At 37.0% G+C, this 22,884-nt stretch overlaps 1 protein-coding gene across 1 annotated transcript; it reads left to right on the forward strand.

Moving 5' to 3' along the window:
• Positions 1-4,642: 4,642 nt before the first annotated feature.
• Positions 4,643-7,986, forward strand: LOC107727278 (biorientation of chromosomes in cell division protein 1-like). The gene is made up of 4 exons (XM_016537103.1): positions 4,643-4,969; positions 6,752-6,876; positions 7,188-7,401; positions 7,564-7,986. Exons 1-3 carry the CDS (start codon positions 4,832-4,834, stop codon positions 7,387-7,389), a joined length of 465 nt encoding a protein of 154 aa, XP_016392589.1. The 5' UTR covers positions 4,643-4,831; the 3' UTR covers positions 7,390-7,401; positions 7,564-7,986.
• The last annotated feature ends 14,898 nt before the right edge of the window (positions 7,987-22,884 follow it).

Genomic DNA, 22,884 nt, shown 5'->3' on the forward strand with positions numbered 1-22,884 from the left:
TTACAATTGCCATGTGTGTTTATAATAGTAGGTGTAAGCTATGTAAGCTATGTCACCTGCATCAACTTATTTCATTTGTCTGTCAACAGGCAGTTGCTCTTTCCACTAGTTTGTCTTCATGCGAGGTGACAGAGTGGATATTTTTTTCTCTGCAAATACAGTACTGCAAACATTTTGAATAGTAATTATCTCAGTCTGTGAGAACAAGTATGAACGTGATATAAAAATCTGTTGCCGTCCCACTGCTTGGGGAGAGAGTGAACAAGAAGCAAGTTGCCTTGGCAACCGAAAAGACTTGTATGCTCATTTAAAGCGGCAAATTAGATTATTGTGGCCAACTGGGTTCGTTTGCACAGACTTCACCAGCTGATGAGCTTCTATTACCGCTTGTTCAATATCTTTTGAGATGTCAAAAGAAAATCCAATACAGAAGCCCTGTGATTTGTGTGGACTCAATAGAGAAAGACAGGGAATGTTCTATATTTGTAAAGCTTGATAGTCTTGTATCTGCTTTCGTATGATGGATTGAACAATAAGAGCAGAAGCCATGAATGGTGTCCACACAAAGGAGCGTGTAATGATTCACATGATCTTGGAATCCTGTTATTTCCTTGGTATACAAATGAAGCCTGCTATGTTTTAGGTTATATAAGGTATTTGCTTTGAACTCGTGAAAAATTGCTTAATTATGCTTGATTTGTGCAAAAGGGAGCCAAGTGACATCATGTGTTCTTATGTCAGATTTATGGCATGGAAGCTTAAATCCATTGAAGGTTTTCAAAGGTCATAATCTGATTAATCACCTTCAGAATTTGATTTACACTCTAATATAAGGATGGAGCTTGTGATACTTGTTTCTGAAAATTTAATCGGACACATTTCATTTGGATATGTCCTCTAGACTGAATTTGCCATGCAATTATGCTTTTTACAAATGCTTCATTGCCTTTCTTTCATTTTATATCCTTTCAGCTATACATATACTCTGATTTTAGAGAGTATGGTGAATGGGGAATTAAATAATAATTCTCTGAATAATTCTGTGATTTTTATTTTATTTTTATTTTATTTTTTAATTCAACCTATATATTTCTTTTTCTCAGTGAAACATAATAGGAGATGTTTAGCAAAATGTTCACACTGATCTTTTTCTATTATTTGTTATTATTATTTGTTGTTTATTTTTATTTTATTTTACATATTTTATTTTTATTATATATGTGTGTGTGCGTGCGTGCGTGCGTGCGTGTGTGTGTGCGTGCGTGCGTGCGTGTGTGTGTGCGTGCGTGCGTGTGTGTGTGTGTGTGTGTGTGTGCGTGCGTGCGTGCGTGTGTGTGTGCGTGCGTGTGTGTGCGTGTGATTTTTTTTGTTTGTTTGTTTTGGTTAGGTTTTTTTTTTCATTATTATTATTTTTTGTGTGTGTGTGTGTGTTCCAAAGAAACAATAATGGCATACATGTTTGGAACAAGTAAAAATAAACAATGAGAAATTTCGTTCATTAACTACTCCTTCGTTTTTAAGTTTTTGTATTATCATTATTATTACCATTGTTATTTTTATGAGTTATAATGGTGGTACACATATTATTACTATTTTAGTTTATGCTTTTATGAATGAATGACTTGTATGAAAGCTTTTTTTTACCTGTCGAATGATCATTTGTGTTTGCATGCATATGTCCCCCAGTTGTTCTACTTTTGTTTTGTTTTGCTTTGCTTTGCTTTGTTTTGCTTTGCTTTGCTTTGCTTTGCTTTGCTTTGCTTTGCTTTGCTTTGCTTTGCTTTGTTTTGCTTTAAAAAGAAGAAAAAAAGTTAGTTAATTTGTTGTATTATGTATTATAATGTATATTTAACCTTGTCACACAGTAGCAAAGTAAAAAAAAATGACTTTAATAAAGCAAAACTGTTAAAAGACACTGCAGAAACTGATCTTGTGATGGCACTGTTTTATATTTTGTCGCCATCTTGTGGCGCAATATATTTTGATACCTGTCAGGTCAGATGACAAGCTTCATAAAGGTACAAATAATGCCAAAAAAGCAACTATATTTAAACCACATAATTTGAGAGAAGTAGCACTAAATCCGATGGTTATTCCCCATGGACACAGAATGCAATTTTTAATATAGGCTATTCTGAAATGAAACATGAATATGTGGATGCGTTTCAACATATCTGTTGCTATTATTATTATTAACACTGTTAATATTGTGAGTGATATAGACACAAGGTCATCCACTAATGAGGGGCCACAGGGGACATATTTGTCACATTTCCCCTCATCAGTGTCACCATGGTTCCTCTCTGTTGTTGCTTGGCAACCGTTTCATCCTACAATTGAAGCAAACATCAAAGACTCCAAGATTTAAAATCATCCAATTACACAATGGGATAATTTGAGATGAAATATTATGTGATAGCCTTTCATTATTCAATTTCATTATCACAATTAATCAATCGTCATCAAACGTAATCACATTCAGACGATCCTTCAAATAGTCAGGATAATTCGCCCCTTTCAGAAATGTTCCATGATCACCATAGTTGCCTACAATATAGAGGAGTCTGGGATGAGCTGTAACAATGTCACTTTAACCACACAGATATGACCTGCAGGGGTAGAATAAAAATCATACAGGACCACCCTTTTAAGATGGCAGCAGAAGTTATAAATCTCTGTTTAGAAGAATAAAAGATACATTTTGAGGTATGGAAGTAAACCATCATGTCTGGCTTATTCATTTGATTTGTAATCCTGTTAATGAATGTTAAATTATCTATATAAATGACTGGTATTATCTGAATCAGCAGGTTATCTTGTTTAATTTTGATTTTAAATAATATAGTGCTGGGTAGTAGCCGATTACATGTAATCTGGATTACGAATTAGATTCCAAAATTTAAGTATTGTAATTAGATTATATTATTTTTTAAATCCTCATAATCAGATTACAGTTACTTTTTGTCAATTAAATGATTACAAATTATTCACACAATGGCAGTACATTATTCATCATTTATTTTTTATATATACTGTATATATTGTTTTCATTTGATGAAACTTTTTGTCAGTCAAACTCCTTTGACCTAAATTATTTACTTTATTAATTAAAATATTACTACTTACTTTATTAATTAATAAAATAAAATAAAATAATTTATTTTAAGTCCACCTGAGATTTAAAGTTAATCATTTCAATCATTTTAGTGTTCTCTGATGTCAGTTAATGGTCATACATTTTATTCTCTTTTATTCTCTTTTGACAAGTTATGTCAAAAGTAATCAAAAAGTAATCCAAATTTAGTCAGAATACATTACCTAAAATGAGTAATCTTGATTATATTAATGACTACAATTTTACATTTTTTAACATTTAATTTTCAATCAGTAGCAGACTATAATTTGTAAGTAATCTACCCAGCACTGAGAATATAACACAAGCTTTTTATCTTCACATTAAAAAAAAAAAAGAAAGAAATAGAAATCTCATCACTGAGCAGACAGGGAAGCTTCTAAAACCTTCTAATGTACTTCTGGCCATACAAACATTGAGCAAATTGTACAGGCCTATAATTAACACAGTTGTGAGAGTTTACAGTTTAACACACAGCCCTGTGGTTTCACAGACGGCTTAAGCCTAGTCCCAGACTAAAATGCATGTCTGAGCCGTTTTAACTGAAAGAAACTTGCACTGACATATTTTAAAATATATCAGTGCCATTTTTTTTTTTTTTGCCTCAAGATGCACACGAGTAATGTTATTTTCTAAAGCATGTTTATAAAAAATACTTAAATGTCCTAATTGAACTATGGCCTAATCCTGGCTTAACCTAAACCCTGTCTGGGAAACCAGGCCACTGTCTGATATGTTTTAAAGTTGAAAGCCCATGTTTCTAATTTTATTTAATTTTTATTCTATTTATTTTATTAAAAATTGTTGATTGAAATGTCTTTGGATTAACAATTATTTTTATGTTATTTAATCATTTATATATAATCTATATTCTAGAGATCGTTATACTGAGGTGCTGTTCTCCTTGTGTCCGGTAGGTGGCGGTATGTCTGCTGGTATGCATGTACAAACAGCAGCACAGAAGAAGACGAGGAAGCGTTTTCACTCCACACTGGTCTTTATTTGAGGATTTAATCTATTCAAGATGCACACGAGTAATGTTATTTTCTAAAGCATGTTTATAAAAAATACTTAAATGTCCTAATTGAACTATGGCCTAATCCTGGCTTAACCTAAACCCTGTCTGGGAAACCAGGCCACTGTCTGATATGTTTTCAAGTTGAAAGCCCATGTTTCTAATTTTATTTAATTTTTATTCTATTTATTTTATTAAAAATTGTTGATTGAAATGGCTTTGGATTAACAATTATTTTTATGTTATTTAATCATTTATATATAATCTATATTCTAGAGATCGTTATACTGAGGTGCTGTTCTCCTTGTGTCCGGTAGGTGGCGGTATGTCTGCTGGTATGCATGTACAAACAGCAGCACAGAAGAAGACGAGGAAGCGTTTTCACTCCACACTGGTCTTTATTTGAGGATTTAATCTATGAGATGGAGTTCTTCAGATGAACTGAGGAGGGCAGCAATACGTCTTTGAAGCGTCTAAGCTGCCGCAAATCACACAAGAAGAAGAAGAAGACGCGAAGCGCTTTTATTTACTTTTGTTGTCAGCTAAGAACCTCGGTTGTTTTTTTGTTTTGTTTTTATATCAAGCATAATTTATTACACTTTAATCGCGACAGGATCCGTTGTAAGGCTGAGAGAGCTGGTTGTGTTCCTCTGTTACTGAGGGCAGCTGATAGCAGATAATTCATGGCAGAGGGCAGCAGCAATCTGAGCAATGCTCCTCCAGGAGACCCGCAGCTCATCGGGCTCATAGTGCAGCATCTGAAGAACAGAGGCCTGTTTGATGAGTTCAGACGAGACTGTCTGGCAGACGTGGACACGAAGGTGAAATCTAGATGTACATATGAACAATCGAGGCTGTGTCTCAAAACCTGGTGAGCTGCCCACATAGAAAACTTTTCTGGCCATCAGAACGCTCGAACACGCCCATAGAGGGTCTAGGCATGACTTTACCTGTCTGGCTATTTAGGCAGTTCACTCGGTTTTGAAACACTATCTGTCTGTCTTTTTCTATCTATCTATCTATCTATCTATCTATCTATCTGTCTATCTGTCTGTCTGTCTGTCTGTCTGTCATCTATCTATCTGTCTGTCTGTTTGTCATCTGTCTGTCTGCCTTGCCTGCCTGTCAGTCATCTATCTGTCTGTCTGTCTGTCATCTCTCTGTCTGTCTGTCATCTATCTATCTATCTGTCTGTCTGTCTGTCTGTCTGCCTGCCTGCCTGCCTGCCTTGCCTGCCTGCCTGTCAGTCATCTATCTGTCTGTCTGTCTGTCTGTCATCTATCTATCTATCTGTCTGTCTGTCTGTCATCTGTCTGTCTATCTATCTATCTATCTATCTGTCTGTCTGTCTGTCTGTCTGTTATCTATCTATCTATCTATCTATCTGTCTTATCTATTTATCTATCTGTCTATCTGTCTGTTATCTATCTATCTATCTATCTGTCTGTCTGTCTGTTATCTGTCTATCTATCTATCTATCTGTCTGTCTGTCTGTCTTCTATCTGTCTGTCTGTCTGTCTGCCTGTTTGTCTATCCGCTATCGTGAAAGCACGGTCGCCATGATGTTTTAACCTCGATCTACGAACAGAAAACACTCCAAGGTTGCCGGATCTAAATGCCCTGGATGGATTATGACAACGTAAAAGATCAGATAAATAGGTTGGAGCTAGGCCGTGTAGTGCTTCAAAAACTAAAATTTTAAATTCTATTCTCAGTTTGACTGGTAGCCAGTGCAGAGAACTTAAAATGGGAGAAATACGATCAAATTTGCAACTACCAGTCAGCAGCCTGGCTGCAGCATTTTGAACCATTTGAAGGTGTCCAATCGATGATTGGTTTGCTCCATAATAGAGTGAATTGCAGTAGTCAAGGCGTGAAGTAATAAATGCATGGATGACCATGTCAAAGTTTTTTAGAGAAAGAAAAGGTTTAACTTTTGCGAGATGTCGTAGATGATAAAAACATGACTTAACAACAGAATTAATCTGTTTATCGAACTTGAGACCTGAATCAAACAACACGCCTAGATTTTTCACACATGGGGAGACATAAGAGCTTAAGTCGCCAAGGTCAAGATCACCTAAGTCATAAAAATCACTTGGACCAAACAGTACTACTTCGGTTTTGTTCTCATTTAAGGCCAGAAAATTGTGTGTAAGCCATAATTTCGCTTCCTGTAAACATGTCAGCAGGACCTCTATGGAGCTTGAATCATTGTGTTTAAGGGGCAGGTATAATTGGGTGTCATCAGCGTATAAGTGAAAAGATACTCCATAATGTCCATATTTTAAAACTATCTATCTATATGTCTGTCTGTCTGTCATCTATCTATCTATCTGTCTGCTATCTATCTATCTGTCTGTCTGTCTGTCTGCTATCTATCTATCTGTCTGTTTGTCTGTCTGTCATCTATCTGTCTGTCAATCTGTCTGTCTGTCATCTAGCTATCTGTCTGTCTATCTATCTATCTTGTGTTATCTATCTATCTATCTATCTATCTATCTTTGTCATTTATCTGTTCTTTTGTCTGTCTGTCAATCATCCATCCATCCATCCACCCATTCATCTTGTTTAAACTGACATGAATTCATATATCTCTCTAGCCAGCTTATCAAAATCTGCGACAGAAGGTGGACAACTTTGTGTCCAATCATCTCAGTACTCAAGAATGGAATCCGTCCATCAACAAGAACCAAGTGAGGAATGTCTTGAGAAAAAGCGTAGTTCAGTATGTATGACTCTTAATGTTTTTGTATACTTTATTGTGTTGTGCAGTGCTGTACTGTAAGTCTGAACTGTCAGTTTTGTTTTAAAGGGGTCATATGATGCGATTTCAATTTTTCCTTTCTCTTTGGAGTGTTACAAGCTCTTGGTTAAATGTTTTGAATTACATAGACTGGGCCTTTTTGGCACAGTGTAAAATTTGTGATGTTTTAGAGAGCTCATGTTAAAGGAAAGGTAGCTAATGCATCACACGAGTGTATTAAATAAAATAGTTTAGTTTCCACTTTTATTGAAAACACTTGCTTGTCCTCACAGGTCAGGGATGTTGGAGTCAGGAGTGGACCGTATCATTACTCAGGTGGTGGACCCTAAACTGAACCATATCTTCAGGCCACACATCGAGAACGCCATTCATGATTTCCTAGCAGCAGAGAAGAAAGAAGAGGGCGCATCAAATTCAGCCTCTGATGCTGAACAACAGGAAACAACTAGCAACACTGCAGCCAAAACACAATGAGGAACAATAAATGTATGCTAAGAAATGTTGGAATAAGATACTTATATCATCTCATATAGTAGTGGAATCAAACACAAAAATAGGTGCACCCCTAATATTGAAAGTTATGGTTGAGGGCAACTTGACAAAAACAATGTATTTTTCCTGCACATGTAATACTTTGTCATTTTCCAGGTACAAGGATGCATTTTTTGCTGTCACATGAAGATCACCAAAAGTTGTCCCTCCGTGCCAGGCTAGAGTGGATGAAGAATTGCTGAGCACTGGAATATTGGAAGTTTGGACTAATTTAAGGTGGTTGGATGATTTATTATTATTTTAATTTTATTTTTTTGACAGTATGTGTGTGTTTAGCATGTTACATAACAGCAGGTTGTCCAGCCCATGCCTCTGAAGTCTGGTTTAGCTCTTTCAGCACTAAAGAACAACCGAAGCTGATTTATTCAAATTAAAATAAATACATCTCAAAATAACATTGATATGAAGTACCTAATTCTTATTTGGACTTAAGCCAGACTGAAATAACCCTTTTTACACAGCTGGATTTATGAAATGCTTCTCGTTTTTTTTTCTGGCGATATTCTAATGGGACTCATAGCAACGTTTGTACAATAAATGTAACTTTTTAACAAAAGCCAAGTTGGTTGCATCATTTCTGCTATTGTAAAGCCTCTAAATATTTGCAAGAGATTACGGTTTGTTGTGGGAAACATGCTACATAATGACATACTCCTGGACTCCTTTTAGCAATGGCATTTTTGACAAGAGGTCATCACCAGAATTTTTATGAGTCCATCTGGACATTAACTAGAGAGAGTACCCTCAAAAGTTCACCATGTTCCCTACCATGCAAGACACAGTGTTATGTGATTGAAACCATTTGGGGCTAAAAGCTGCATTTAAATCTCCAGCGTCCTCATGGCATGAACTTCCAGAGAAGAACATTTTAGTAACAGAAGAGCCTCTGGAGAGGTGTCATGTCCCGGCTTAGGACAAAGGGCGACTGCTCCAGCTTGTTTCTGTCTTTCAGCACCTCTGCTCTGAGAATGTGCTGCACAGTCAGATGCTCGGTCGGATTGCTAAAGAGCTTTGGTCACGTGTCTTTTGACATTCGCTGCTTGTTGCAGCTCTTTGCAGTAGGTGGTGGATCCATATTCTTGAGGCAGTGATTTACAATTGTGCAGCTGCAGATATTCAGATCTAGTTATGATTCTGTTGTAAATATGGTCGGTAATGAGATGCACAATACGTTGTTGGTAATGTCACATCCACAGACTCTGGATTCTCATTTGTTGTGCTTGATGGCAAAATGTTCTCCATTCCCCAGGTGCAAGCTCATATTTCCAGCGCCGGTCTTGGCAGTGTTACTGCAGACTCTGTCCTGAACCCTGCGTCCACTCATGCCTATTTGCTGTAGTTCCTCCCCATCTGATGAAACCTGATCCTGCTCTCATTTGAAAGCCACAATGGGAATTGAGGGACTCTGCCGAGCTGTCAGCAAGCTCCTAGTGGAGCATACCAACGTTCCAAACCCATGTGTTCACTTTTACATTTTTGAGAATCGTAAGATTAAGGCCAGTAGGGGGTGTGGTTTTATTTTGGTGATGTCCATCAATGAGGTAGTTTACTGAAAAATGAAATTATTTATTTGCCCCTATGTTTCTGTGGAACGTGAAAGGTGCATTTTTGAAGCATATTCTGGCTGCTTTTTTTCCATTCAATGAAAGTCAGTGGAGTCTGGGGCTGTCAAGTTCCAAAATGAAAGAAAATGGCATTAAAGGGGTCATATGATGTTGCAAAAAAGAACATTATTTTGTGTATTTGGTGTAATGAAATGCGTTTATGCGGTTTAAGGTTAAAAAAACACAAAAGGAAAAATTTAAATCGCATCATATGACCCCTTTAAAGTAGCTCATGTACTCATGTCTTATGAAGTCATACAGTAGTTTTATGTGATTAAATTTATTCACTGAAAATCATCTCCGAAGAAGCTGTGGACTGCAAAAATTGCAAACACTGACAACATCTCGGATGCAAAACACCATTTGTTCTTGCTTGCTTCATAGCCAAAAATTGTGATATTTGGTTTGAGATCTGTGGCATAGGCTACCTAAATTTGGGGTTTGGGGGGTCTGACCCCCCTAAAGAAGGCTTTAACCCCCCTGATGGACGTCAAAACTAGATGTGGGGGGGGTCAGATAGAAAGAAGGCTAGCCTACTACACATAATATGGAGATTTACTTGTAAATACTAATATGCATTTCTATAGCCCTAACTGATTTTAAAATATAATTTTGGCAGCTCCTGAAATGGGTCGTATTGACAGTACCTGAGCGGTTGAAGAAACAGCGCTCGTTCAAAGACGTGCATTTATTGCTTGGACGGAGCAAGAACACTTGTAGATTCAGTCGAGTGATAAAGTTTACCCTCTTCAACTTAATGCTGTTGAACTGAATTGGTCACTGCGTAATTCGCACCCTGAATATACCCCACTTAAAAAAGTGTAATTGTATTAGTTTATTATTTTACCCTTTCTATTGTATACCTAAGGACGAATTTTGAAGATCCAGCTATGTTAGCAGCTCTTGTGTTATTCCAAGAATTATGTGTAGATTACTGTGCAGATGAATTACGGTCTCCGATTTCATTCCCCATCAGCTCTCAAAGTGTCGAAAGAAGTTGTCCAATGTGTAGATTAGAATCATCATTGGCTGGTAGAAAGACAAAAATAGGTTACATATACGTTTTTACCTAAAAATGAAGATAAGCTAAAGGTGTGAATAATTACATTTTAGACGTTGTCAGTAATTTCACCAATGAAAATAAAGCCCTAGGAGAACTGTTGTGCGTCTCAGATCAACACACAGCGGTGTTTCATTAATGAATCCACGTTTTTAAATGAATCGAGTGAATCAATGATTCAGTGAACCATTCATAAAGGCAGTCACTTGCTTCGTTTCTGAATGAATCAGCCATTTGAAAGAATCGATTGAATGAATGATTTAATAACTCACTTAAGACAGGGATTTGCCGCCACCTACTGGCGCATTTAGTTATTCAGAGTATGGTTTCTTTTTCAAATAATTTCATATTTCACTATTTATTTGTATTGTTTTATGTTGAATTAAAATATTCCTTTCTAAAGCTACTTATATTTCAGCTTCCTTTTAGTAATGTCTATTCAGTGTTTTTTTTTTCTAAATGAACACAATGATAACTATTATCTTTAATAATAACTATATCTTTAATCGGCACATGATGTACATGTTTATTCCAAGAATTATGTGTAGATTACTGTGCAGATGAATTACGGTCTCCGATTTCATTCCCCATCAGCTCTCAAAGTGTCGAAAGAAGTTGTCCAATGTGTAGATTACTGTGCAGATGAATTACGGTCTCCGATTTCATTCCCCATCAGCTCTCAAAGTGTCAAAAGAAGTTGTCCAATGTTGAAAACTTGCACCGTGTGAGGAAACAAGTGACACAGCACTTTTGGCCTCGGATATGCGGCAATTAAATCCCGCTGTCCTTGGAGAGGGTCGGTAATGTAGTGTGAAATTGTATGTTTAGGGCATCGGTTGGGGGGACGTCTCAGCTGACATTGCATCTGTCTTCTGGACATTATAAATCACCAGAGTAATTACCGAGTGGAGACGGGAGGGAGAAAATCCAACCGCCCATCCACCCCCAACATCTCCCGAAACACAGCTGCTGGTCGCTCTCGAGTTGGCCTTCCAAAGTTCAAGCCACAACAATGAAATCCCCATTCCTCAAAAAGTTATGCTGCATCTGTTGAGTTTAATTGCTCTTCAAAATTTTCTCACCCCATGGTGGAGGAGATTCATTACAGTGGCAAACTAGATCAGCCCCATACTAACTTTTTCTGCCCAGATGTTGAGAAAGCCCAAGTGAATTGTCCCACTGAACAGGAAAGGTAATTTCCAATGCAGCTATTTGTAGGAACAGAGCAGCACAGGAGTCAAACGTTGCTGAAGGTTGTCACCGTGGCCTAAATAGTTTCCCAGGATGCTTCATTGTATAACATGTTAGTGTTACTGTACTCTAATTACACAGCTCTCTGGAAATCCCTGATTCTGATAGTTCAACGACGACACACGTGAGCAAGAACGCTGTTTCGATATTCAGACCAGCAATGTGATTGTGGATGTGTCCACTCGTGAGGCTCGAAACTGTAGAGCATGGCACTAGCAATGCCAAGGTCATGGGTTTGACTCCCACAATCAAACCCATGACCTTGAATGCAATGGAAAGGTACGGTCACATTCACAGTTCCATGTGTGATCCAGATTTAGTTCATGTTCAAGTTGGTCACGTGAATTTGCACTGAACAACAGAAAACGATTAAAGTGTCTGCTAAAATGCATACATGTAAATGCAACAGTTCAGGAAAGAAGCAACTCAAAACTTTATAGACTCAATATTTTTCTGCCACCGATGAAAATTGTTCAAAAACGAAGCACAATCAACCGTTGAGTCTCCTAGCAACAAACAGAGTCAACACTTTGTTCCTGAATGAATCAGTGTTTTGAACAAATTGGTTGAGTGAATGATTCAGTGACTCACTCATAAAGATAGCTGTTTGATTAGTTCCTGAATTGTCAGTGGATGGAGTTTGTGTTCCTTGTCATTGTCCCCTTTGGCTGGGGTCCAAAAGACCCTTAATATTCGGTAATATCATCGATTTGAAGACATTGACATTATTGAGTGAGAAGAAAACAAACTAAATCGAGCTGAATAATGATATTATCAGTGTTGGGGAAAGTTACTTTTAAAAGTAATGCATTACAATATTGCGTTACTCCATAAAAAAGTAACTAATTACGTTACTTAGTTACTTTTTATGGAAAGTAATGCGTTACGTTACTTTTGCGTTACTTTTTAAATCTGGACAGGGCTTGCTTGTTTGTTTTTAAAATAAAAAAGTTATATTTTTGGCAAATATATAAGCCTTTTCACACCAAAAGTGAAATGAATAAGCCTCAGGCTGAAGGGAAAGTAAATTTACGTCCGTACAGTAGAATGCAGAAGAAGACATTTCAACACACTTCAGCAATAAACAAAGACACACAAATGTTTGTCTAGAGTCATTTTTGCTTATTAGTATGGTTGAATTGGATCATCGAAGGTCAGAAGCAAAGACATTGGTTAATAGAATGGGATTAAATACATAAAGGATATTTGTGTTGTTTAACATTTAATTATTGCAGGTTTGCGTCATATTCTGAGTTGCATTATTTTTATTTATTTTGAGGAATACTGAATCTGTGTTTTTATTTTTTGAATGCATATTCATGAATTAATTAGATGAATTCATGCATATTCATATTTATTTTAGAACTACAGTAACATCTTCTGATTTCTGTCACCATGGCAACACCAGAGCTGTCAATCAATAAATTGGAAAAAAAGTAACTTGCGTTACTTATTTGAAAAAGTAACTCAGATATTCTCTTGTAAATTAAAAAGTAATCCGTTACTTTACTAGTTACTTGAAAAAAAGTAATCTGATTACGTAACTCGCGTTACTTGTAATGCGTTACCCACAACACTGGATATTATTGTCTTCCGTAGAGCTTCTTAATAACTGAATCCAATTCATTCATCATTTATGAATTTTGCAGCATCGACAGTGTTATTCAACTGAAATTAATCATCATTGAACATTGATAACACTATTGTCTTCAGTGGAGCTGCTTATAGCTGAATTGAACTTTTTTCATAATTAATTCACTTTACAGTTATTGAACTGAACTGAACCAACCAATCAGCTTAATAATGACACTATTGTCTTGCTACAGCTGCTTTACAGCAGAATTTTGGATTTGCCTCATTTTTGAAATTTGCATAATTGATTCTGTTACTTTCCTGTTTAATACTGTGTAGCTGCTTTGAAACAGCTATCTCTTTTGTAAAGCACTGTAAAAATAAAAGTGACTTGACTGAATTATTCTTTTTTTTTTGAACGAAACAGTTGAGTGAATGATACAAATGACTCACTTGTCTGCTGTAGTGCAACAATGTAGCCTACAGAATGAGACATGTATGGAAAAATCCCTTCAAATCATATATAGACTGAAAAAAACAAATTCCAGTTGAGTATCGACCTCTTCTAAGGTTTTAACCTTTGGCTTACAAGCTCACGTATGAAACGCAACAAACATTTTCAGATTTATTAAACCCCATGTATGCCAGATACTGGCCAAAGTTCTCATTATTTACCATGGCTATCCATAATAACATATTAACACTCTTTTCACAGGCACCCATTATCAATCATGGCTTTTTATAATTTTTTAATGCCTTTTCAGTTGAGAAGAAAATAAATATACAGTATCTAATTAATTTTATTATAAATAAAATGTTAAAATGCCATATACGTTTCCAATGCCTTATTTATACACCATAAAAACCTTTACAACCCAAACATATATAACTATGTATAAATATATAACTATGTTTAACCCCCTTTTTTTAGACCTCTGGAATGTGTGAAACAAGAAAAGTTGAGAGAGTCTTGTGCTAATGAACATTCCATTCAAACCCAAATATGTGTGTGTACAGTCAGGGGCGGACTTACCCATTAGGCAAAGGTAGGCGACCGCCTTGGGCCCCCAAAAGCCAAGGGCCCCCTAAAATGCTTTTCATATAGGATATGCGCATTAAGCGCGGACACGCGAACGTTTGCTGTTTACGGTGTTTATTACCACGACAACCGTCTGAGTCTGTGGCGCCTGCAGGTGTACGACTGTATGCACTGTGAGTACCATGAGCGCCCAGACTGACCTGAGATTTGCCCCGTAACATTTCAGGAGTTATTATAGACCTGTGTCTCCCGTATTTCTGTCGACTGAACCCAAGTGATAGCGCCGGTGCCTCCGTGTCCTGCAGAGCGCGCTTCAGCTTCCACTCGATTGGATATGCACATTTATCTAGGTTAAACATTTAAACTAACATTGTGATATACTTGAACTGTTTTATATATAGATTTTATTTTAGGCAAGTCCTGATGATTTGAGAAGGCTAAATTTAAATGTATTTTAAAGTTTAGAATTAGACAGCCTTTGCACACAGGCTTACGCTGAAAACAACAAAATGGAACCTCAAGGTTGATCTAGGAAAATGTGTGCAAATGTATAGGGCCCCATTCCTATATTTTGCCTGGGGCCCCCAATTCACTAAATCCGCTCCTGTGTACAGTAAACATGTGCTAAACACACAAATGCCCACTCACAGCCTTGACCCGCTTCTTCCTGGAACATACTCCATTATGTTTATGTTCTTGAACACAACAATCATCGTACCTTACCATAATGTTTGTACATTATACAAGCTGTAGTCATGACAGCGAAGTGACGTTTGAATTGCGTGACCAACAGAATACTTGGTGTCATCTCTAAGTGTATGTGTGTACGTGCACATGGTGTTTTGCATTCCTACCTAACAACTAGAAGTAAGAAAGCCTTTTCCATACAGAAGAATTAAAAAAATGGTAATAATTATATCCAGTTGAACCATATCTCATTCAGCAAAAGCCCTTAAAGGTCTTATCAAACCAAAATTCCTCCATTTCAACATAATCATGCTGACATACAGTAGTTTACTTGTGCGCAATGGTCCTCAAGCCCCTGTACATGATGTACGTGCTGCATGTTTGCCACAGCTGCTCTGGTCATAACATAGTAGAGTACAAGAGTTCATGGGTACGTGTATTTGTAAGAACGTGTTTGTGGGACAGGGGTCATCTTGCAATCAACAGTGAGGTTAACTGAGGTTAATGCCAACAATTTTGAGTAAATCTACTCAAAACGGTGTGTAGGCAAGAGATCAGACATTCAGCAGCACAAACAAAGAGCATAAACATGACTTCCCCCAAAAATGTCACCTGACAGGGGAGCATAGGCCAGGGATGTCCAATCCTGCTCCTGGAGGGCCAATGTCCTGCAGAGTGTAGCTCCAACCAGCTCCAACACACTTGCCTGGAAGTTTCTAGTGAGTCTGAAGACCTTGATTACTTTGGTTCAGGTGTGTTTAATTAGGGTTGGAGCTAAACTCTGCAGGACAGTGGCCCTCCAGGAACCGGTTTGGACACCCTTGGCATAGACAGAGATGTGTAACTAACTAACCCCATTTGGCCGATTGGTGTCATGGCGCACTCAGCCCCGTGGTGCACCACTCTTACTGACCTTGGCCTACGTTTCGTTCATGAGCCTAGAATGCCCAAGAATGCAAGTTTTATAATTATTTACTGACCCTCATGTCATTCCAAACACATATGACCTTTTTCTCTATGGAAAATTAAGACTTTTTGAATCATATACTGAATCAAAGTACACTCTATTCCATGCAATTACAATGGATGATGCTGGATCCTTTGAGTTTAAAGGGATAGTTCGTCCAGTGTATTGATAAATTAAAACTGGGAAGTAAATAAGAACTGAATTTACAGGACATAGTAAAACAGACATGCATATTCTGGATCCAGAGGTTTAGACACAAAGTTTAAATAGATAATTAATAAATAAATAATTGTTACATCAGGTCAGAGGAGCAGTCTGTATGATAACAGATGATAACTGCCACAGTAAATATTTCAAACACTGCCCATGAATTTACGGTTATTTCTTAAAGCACTTCCACTCATTATCAGAATAGGGGAAACTGAATACTGACCTATCGATTTTAATACGATTGAGACAATACTCTGATTAAGAATCTACCATGTAAACAGATATTTTTGATTACCTTAAGTATCTTTTTCGCTACTCTGTTGTTTACTGAGTATCACAGATATTAGCTTTTACTCTCTACTTGACTAAATTTTTTTAATTAGTTTATGTCCTTTTTACTCCACTATATTTGCGAGGAGTAATGCACTTACTCGTTACATTTTGCATGGCACCTAACTTTTTCTGCAGCAGTTTATTTTTGCTACAAAAGAAGTGATATCGCCATCTACAGTGCATTGAAGGTACTAGATCTTGTGCGTTTTGCCTTTACTCACCCAAACTTGTCAAAAAAGCTACTTTACGCAAATGTGTGATTAGCAGGTAGTTGGGAATCTGAGTCAAAGTCTGTTAAGGAGTTATGTAACAAATTATGTAAAACTGTATCATCTTTTATTGCTCTTTTATTGCTTTTATAAGCAATGATGTAGTCAAAACATCCGGTAGTGTGGGTTTTTTTCCGAGGAAATGCATGTACTCACTGGACCTCTGCAGGCTTCTCGTAAATACTACCGTGTATTGTGCAGATTTTGACTTATGTGTGATGAGGACATGGCTATGACCTTTTTGAAGCATATTGGTTTACTTATGCCCTTTCTGAGTACTTGAGCTTAACTGAGACTTCAGTGTTTGTAGACGTTTAAGTTAGGGTGACCATACGTGCCATTTTCCCAGGACGCGTCCTGGCCAGGATTTGTTTTGGCTTTGTTTTCCTGTTTTCATGCTTGCTGAAGGTAATGATCGAAAAGTAGTCTGACCAATAACATGCAAGCATTGTGCTGTTGTGTCAGCCTTGATTTATTGCAGTTTTGAGGTGTTCAGTTTTATTTTGATTTTAGAACATGAACATGTGATTGCTCTCCTGCACAAATCACCTGTTTCTTGCTTTTCACTGGTGTTTCTCTTAGGTGTTGAGGACTAGTGCATCTTTGTGTCTACATTCAGTAGGAGTAAAATACTTAAAGTTGCTGTATGTAGGATTGACACCGAGTGGTTGAACTAGGTATTGCAGTCCAAATTCAAAATATTGGAGCGGGTTTTTTTCACCCGGCCCCTCCTTCTCAGACTTGACGCACACGCAGGTTGCCAGATTGACGACACCAACAGGAACGAGCGCACTTGACGATGAATGAAATGATATACGCTGTGTTTTCCGCCAACTGGCAACCCGCGGTGTCGAAATACAATTGGGTAAACTGGCAGTGGGTGGGTTTCACAAACCAAAACAGAGACCGACATTCCGGCCCGGAACGCACATTTTCAAAGAAGAATAACTGACTGTAGCATTGTTTTTCAGATAAACAAGTATGTTAACTTAGCATGTTTCTTAAATATCTGCAAACATATTATGGTATTTTTATGCTTTAGTAGAGTCAAAAACTTACATACAGCACCTTTAAGTAATGGTAAAATCAATATCACTCAAGTCATATTAGAATTGGTGACTTGTAACTCGTAATGAAGTCATTTTCAGTACTGTACTTTTACTCGAGTATGGTTTTCAGGTACTCTTTACACTTCTGAGAAAATGTTGCATTAGGGAACCAATAATGCAGGCAATTAATGCGTGTCTGCCGGTTCAAATATATCCACGGTTATCCAGAGGAAAAGAATCCAAGGAAACCTCTCCATTTAAAGCATTGCAGCTCTTCACTGAGTGTTCAGAACATGATGCGTTCTCTGTGTCAGAAGGATAGCATGTACCTAAATGATAAACACAAGAGAACACCACACAGCGAATGTAGTAAACATTCTAATAACTTAAACATGCGTCAGCGAGCTCAAAGAAAGCATCAGACGGCGAAAAACGCTGTATTTATCATCTGTGCTAAATTACCTCATAAAAATGTATCACATTATGTTAATGGTACAACCAAAGAAGTGTGCTTTGTTTTTGTTTTTACAACATGGAGAGAAAGTCCATCACACAAATTGATTGGAGGAACAACTTCAAAGATGTTTTCCATGACCCTTTGCAGTAACTAACCTGTCACATATTAAGGGAAATTTGTAAACGCAGTATCTTAACTAAACACACAGGGACTGAGCAGAGCCTCTCTCTGCTATTGGCAAAGGCTTGAATAGAGAGTAATGAATGACTGATGCTTGAACTGAACTGTTGTCACAGAGGTGGTCATCAAGGGATATACTTGGTTATACAAGTCTATTAAACAGATCCAACATACTGAATGTCAAGACAATGTTCACCACCAATTGTCAAACAAGGCTATAACCTTTAGGTCAACAGGTGTTACTGCGCACGATTCACCAGTCTTTCATCAAAAGGTAATAACTTGTTCCGCATCTGGCATCATGTTTCTTCTCGACTGATGTCATAAATCACTTGTATTTCTCAACCACCGGTCTGCCTTATATTGAATGCCCACGTTTCACAATCCAATCAATTCTCAATAGAGTCCTCCCTCATTTTTTTTTACTATCCTTGTGCATGATTGCAGAAGTAAAATGGGCTTCATATTTTTCCCTATGCCATTCCCATGTATTTTTCTGGAAACATGCAATCTTGTTTTACAGTTCTTGTAAATTTATATTTATTATCTGATAATTACATGATATTCAATGTGTTCATGACCCCCCAGCGATGATGCAATAGTCAACCACAGTGCTAAATAATGTCTGTAAAATAACTGACATTTAGTAAATCATATGTGGTTACAATTAGAATAATTTCAGCTTCCAAGGAGTACATTTACGTGCCAAATTTAGCTCATAATAAGCTTGCCATTCCTCCTCAGCTGGGGTCTCATTTCCAAAGCTGCTGCTCTAACATATTATGGATGTAGGCCATTGACACTAATGTAAGGATGCCAAGGGGATATGTTTGGTTTGGCAAGAGGCCCCAGCGAAAGCATTCAACTGCCTCTCACCTCATGTTCCTCCACTGCTCCAGCAGAATGAATAAATAGATCATGGTAAACAGATCATCTGTTATACACCTCAAGCAAAACAGCGCGGTGACTCCCTTTTCGTTGCCTTTGATGGCGTAAATAACTTTGATTCACTGTATATAACTGCATTCAGCTAGCGAGTTTTCTTGGACTCCATGACTATTTTAATGTGATAATTTATTGTCAAAGTGTTTCAAAGAGACTATATAAGTTATGCACTATTTCAATAAGCAATAATTCCAGGGAGATAATTACAATGAAATATTTTTGATACCAAATTTGGACTGACATACAAAAATGAATTTACAGTGAAGTTGCTTTGAAACAATTTATATTGTGAAAAGCAAAGTACAAAGAAACTTGAAAACTGCACACATTAATTTCTGGTTGGTTGATATGGTTTCTGCAGAAAGTTACTTAAAGGGGTCATATGATGTCAACATCATATGACCCCTTTAACAGAAGCATGAGATTTTTGTTTTTCTCGACAATAATGTTCATATATATATATATATATATATATATCACTAATATCTCTGGTCTGTCTGTCTAAAAACTAAAACAAATGACTGGATGTGTAGCCTGTGATAATATTAAGAATGTCTATTTGATTTAATGTGATAAGCAGTGTTGGGCAAGTTACTCAAAAAAAGTAACCCACTACAAATGACTAATTACTACTCTAAAATTGCAATTGGATTACATTACTTATTACTGCATTTAAAAAGTAATCAGATTACTAATTACTTTCAAGTTAGCCTACTTTCAAGTTTATTTTACTTTTCAAGTTATCAGCCCTAAAAAATTGCACTACATTGTGAAACTCATAGTTCTTTCAGTAATTTAATATTGACTGAAAAATGCCATGTGAAAATAGCACCTTGAACGATCACTTGTATTTTTTCCCTGATAACAGCGAAAAGAACTTAAAATGTTCCGTCATTTTCGATCGCCCAGATAAGAGTAGTATATCATTTGAAACTGTAAAAGGTCTACTTTTATTTGTATACATTCGCAATATCAACAAGACATTGTGCTTTTGTAAAATAAAGAAGTTATATTGTTATATACACCTATTAAGAATAATAAGTAAATATTTTAAAACTATTAGTAATATGTTGCTTTTAAACCTTATAATACATAAAAATAACTCAAAAAGTAAATGGTGCTTCCTTGTCCTGGGTCTCATGAGGTTGTCTTGGAGCTCTGTTGGGTTACATATCCAACTAATTGAGGCTGAATGTGAAAATCCCATTAGGTCCATCTAATAGATTTAACGTGTACTCGCCACCTGATAGCTGGAGGCTGCATTACTGTATGATCATATGACTATGGTGCGAATTACAGGATGGGAGGGTGGGGGGTTATGACGCCCTCCAGAGTAAGTCAAGACAAAAGGTTGGGGTTGGGAGTACATAAACATTTTTAATTCTACAGTGGTTAACTGTCCACAGCTCTGTCTGAATGAAACATATCAGTAATATATCATTTCATGCATCATTAAAAGTGGGTCACATTGCCTTTCAAAGTGCATTCATTCATAAGGTGCATGGACATAACAAACAGCACAGAATGAAATGTATTCATATGACAAAACTTTTGTTGAAATTTCTCATAATCTAAATGTAATATCAGTTGAATGAAGTTGACTTTGCTTTCACGAGTGGACGAGCTGGGCAGTAAGATGAACAAGCCGTGTCATAGCTGTTATGGATTGTTTCATCACATCAGAACACAAAACCGGAACTATTCATTTTATAATTTAATATCTAAAGCTATAACTGCAACAATGGCGGAGGTTGTTATAATAAAAAAAAATCCATTAGGACTTTTGACTCAAACCTTACACTCTAAAAAATGCTGGGCTAAATACAACCCAGTGCTGGGTAAAATAGGGACAAACCCAGCAATTGGGTAGTTAGCCTTGTGACAACTAGCCCCGGTCTCCACTATACGTGCTGTGTGTGTGTGTGTGAACTTCGAATGGACGCACGGTGCTGTCGTCTCGCCGGTGACTGTGATTGGTCAGCACCTGCTCACCTCCTTCATCCAAACTGACACGAGTTGGAGGAAATATATGCAGCATCCATCCCCCCGATCCTCACTACGCGTCTGCGCTACTCCCTCCGCCGCATGTGCTTCGTTCTCTATGGTAACGCTACAGTGATCCGAAGACATTCGCAGTTTTACACAGCGTTATCATCATCATCACGAGACATGCGCGTGCAACTGACTATAGGAGTGTTTATATTGTTCTTGGCGGTGCGGCAAACACACGCGACTGATTCCAGCAGCGCTCATGACGCCTCACGAGAGAGATCACTGAACATCCAGAAGAGAAGACTGTCTCTGCAGAACACGGGTAGGTTGGTTGTAATAGGACTTTTGCGCAGTGCATGCACAGAAGATCAAGGACAGCTCGTAAATGCGTGGAGCTGTTTAAACTGCTTGCATTCAAGCTGCATCAAACTTTTAGATGTTCTATCAAACAACTTATCTCCAGATTATGTCATCCCGGTTAGCACAACATTAAAATGCATGTTCTAAAATGTTTTTATCCTGCGTACATCAGTTGCCAGGGTTTTTTCAGTGCAATAAATATAATAAATATGCATTTTCACACCGTTGCGAAAACGTTGTTATGACGTTGTCACGTCGCGACGTTTTGGGAACCTCACCACGTCCAAACGGTAGCTATGTACGGTCATTAAAATATTTTGCCACGTCTATCTTTAAAGCAAAGCAATAAATGTAGACATATTAAATGGTGAGACTTTACCGTTGATATTTATATATATATTTTAATAATAATTAGCTGCTCTGACTAGAATAACCGTCATTCTTCCCTTACCTGTAGTTACACATGATGACATTATTTTAGAAGGTTTTATTTATGTATTTTTTAATTTGTATTTATTATTATTATTATTATTCTTAAAGGGGTCATATGATGCGATTTCAAGTTTTCCTTTCTCTTTGGAGTGTTACAAGCTGATTGTGCATAGATAAGATCCCTGAAGTTGCAAAGACTAAAGTCTCAAAACCAAAGAGATATTCTTTATCAAAGTTAAGACTCTGCCACGCCCCCCTAAAACGGCTCGTTCTAACACGCCCCCACATATCTACCCCACTATGTGGAAATATTTGCATAACTACCTACTTCAGTAAATATGTCCTCGAGCTCAGAATCCATGTGTGCGCGCTACTCTGTCGGTAAAGGCTTTTCACGCGAGTTAGAAATTTATCAAACTCATTCAAAAGTTGAAATAATACATTTGGAACGTTATTTATCTACTTTTAAAGCTTTAATATAGCCTACATATGTGCCACTCTGTTTTTTTTTGTATAAAAAAATAGACAAATAACGTTCCAAATGTTTTAATGTGGCCTTTTTTTCTCTCTCTCAAAACATTTAATTAAAATTTAAACGTAGGTTTTGGCTTTGTTGTGGTAGTAAAAACAGGCAGAGGTAGGTATTTTCAAAACATTTCTTAAATATTTCATTTTGGCCTCTGGTGTTGTTCCGTCATTTAGACTGGAAAAAAATTGTTTTGAAATGGTAAAAATCGCTACTTCATAGGAATGGTACGAAACTTGATGACTTTTATGGCAGTGACCACAAAAAAAAAAAAAAAAAAAAATTGAGGACTTGATTCGAAAAAGCTAAATGGTCGTAAAAAGAATAGTCCGCCAGTGGAAATTAATGGTAAATACGCAAAAATATAAATAATTTTTTTGTGTGTACAATCTACAAATCATTCAAGATGCAGAAAAAAAGAATTTTGATTCAATTTTCAGAACATTGCACAGCAAACACTCTAAAATATCTAAAAATAAATATA

Source organism: Sinocyclocheilus rhinocerous, unplaced genomic scaffold (genome assembly GCF_001515625.1).
Source record: "Sinocyclocheilus rhinocerous isolate Xijiao unplaced genomic scaffold, SAMN03320098_v1.1 scaffold95, whole genome shotgun sequence".
Classification (NCBI taxonomy): domain Eukaryota; kingdom Metazoa; phylum Chordata; class Actinopteri; order Cypriniformes; family Cyprinidae; genus Sinocyclocheilus; species Sinocyclocheilus rhinocerous.

What these genes read in the sequence shown, in the direction of transcription:
- LOC107727278 (XM_016537103.1), top strand. Translation starts at nt 4,832, where the DNA reads ATGGCAGAGGGCAGCAGCAATCTGAGCAATGCTCCTCCAGGAGACCCG. An exon ending in TGGCAGACGTGGACACGAAG is followed by an intron (nt 4,970 to 6,751) that starts GTGAAATCTAGA and finishes ATATCTCTCTAG; the next exon opens with CCAGCTTATCAAAATCTGCG. An exon ending in TTGAGAAAAAGCGTAGTTCA is followed by an intron (nt 6,877 to 7,187) that starts GTATGTATGACT and finishes TTGTCCTCACAG; the next exon opens with GTCAGGGATGTTGGAGTCAG.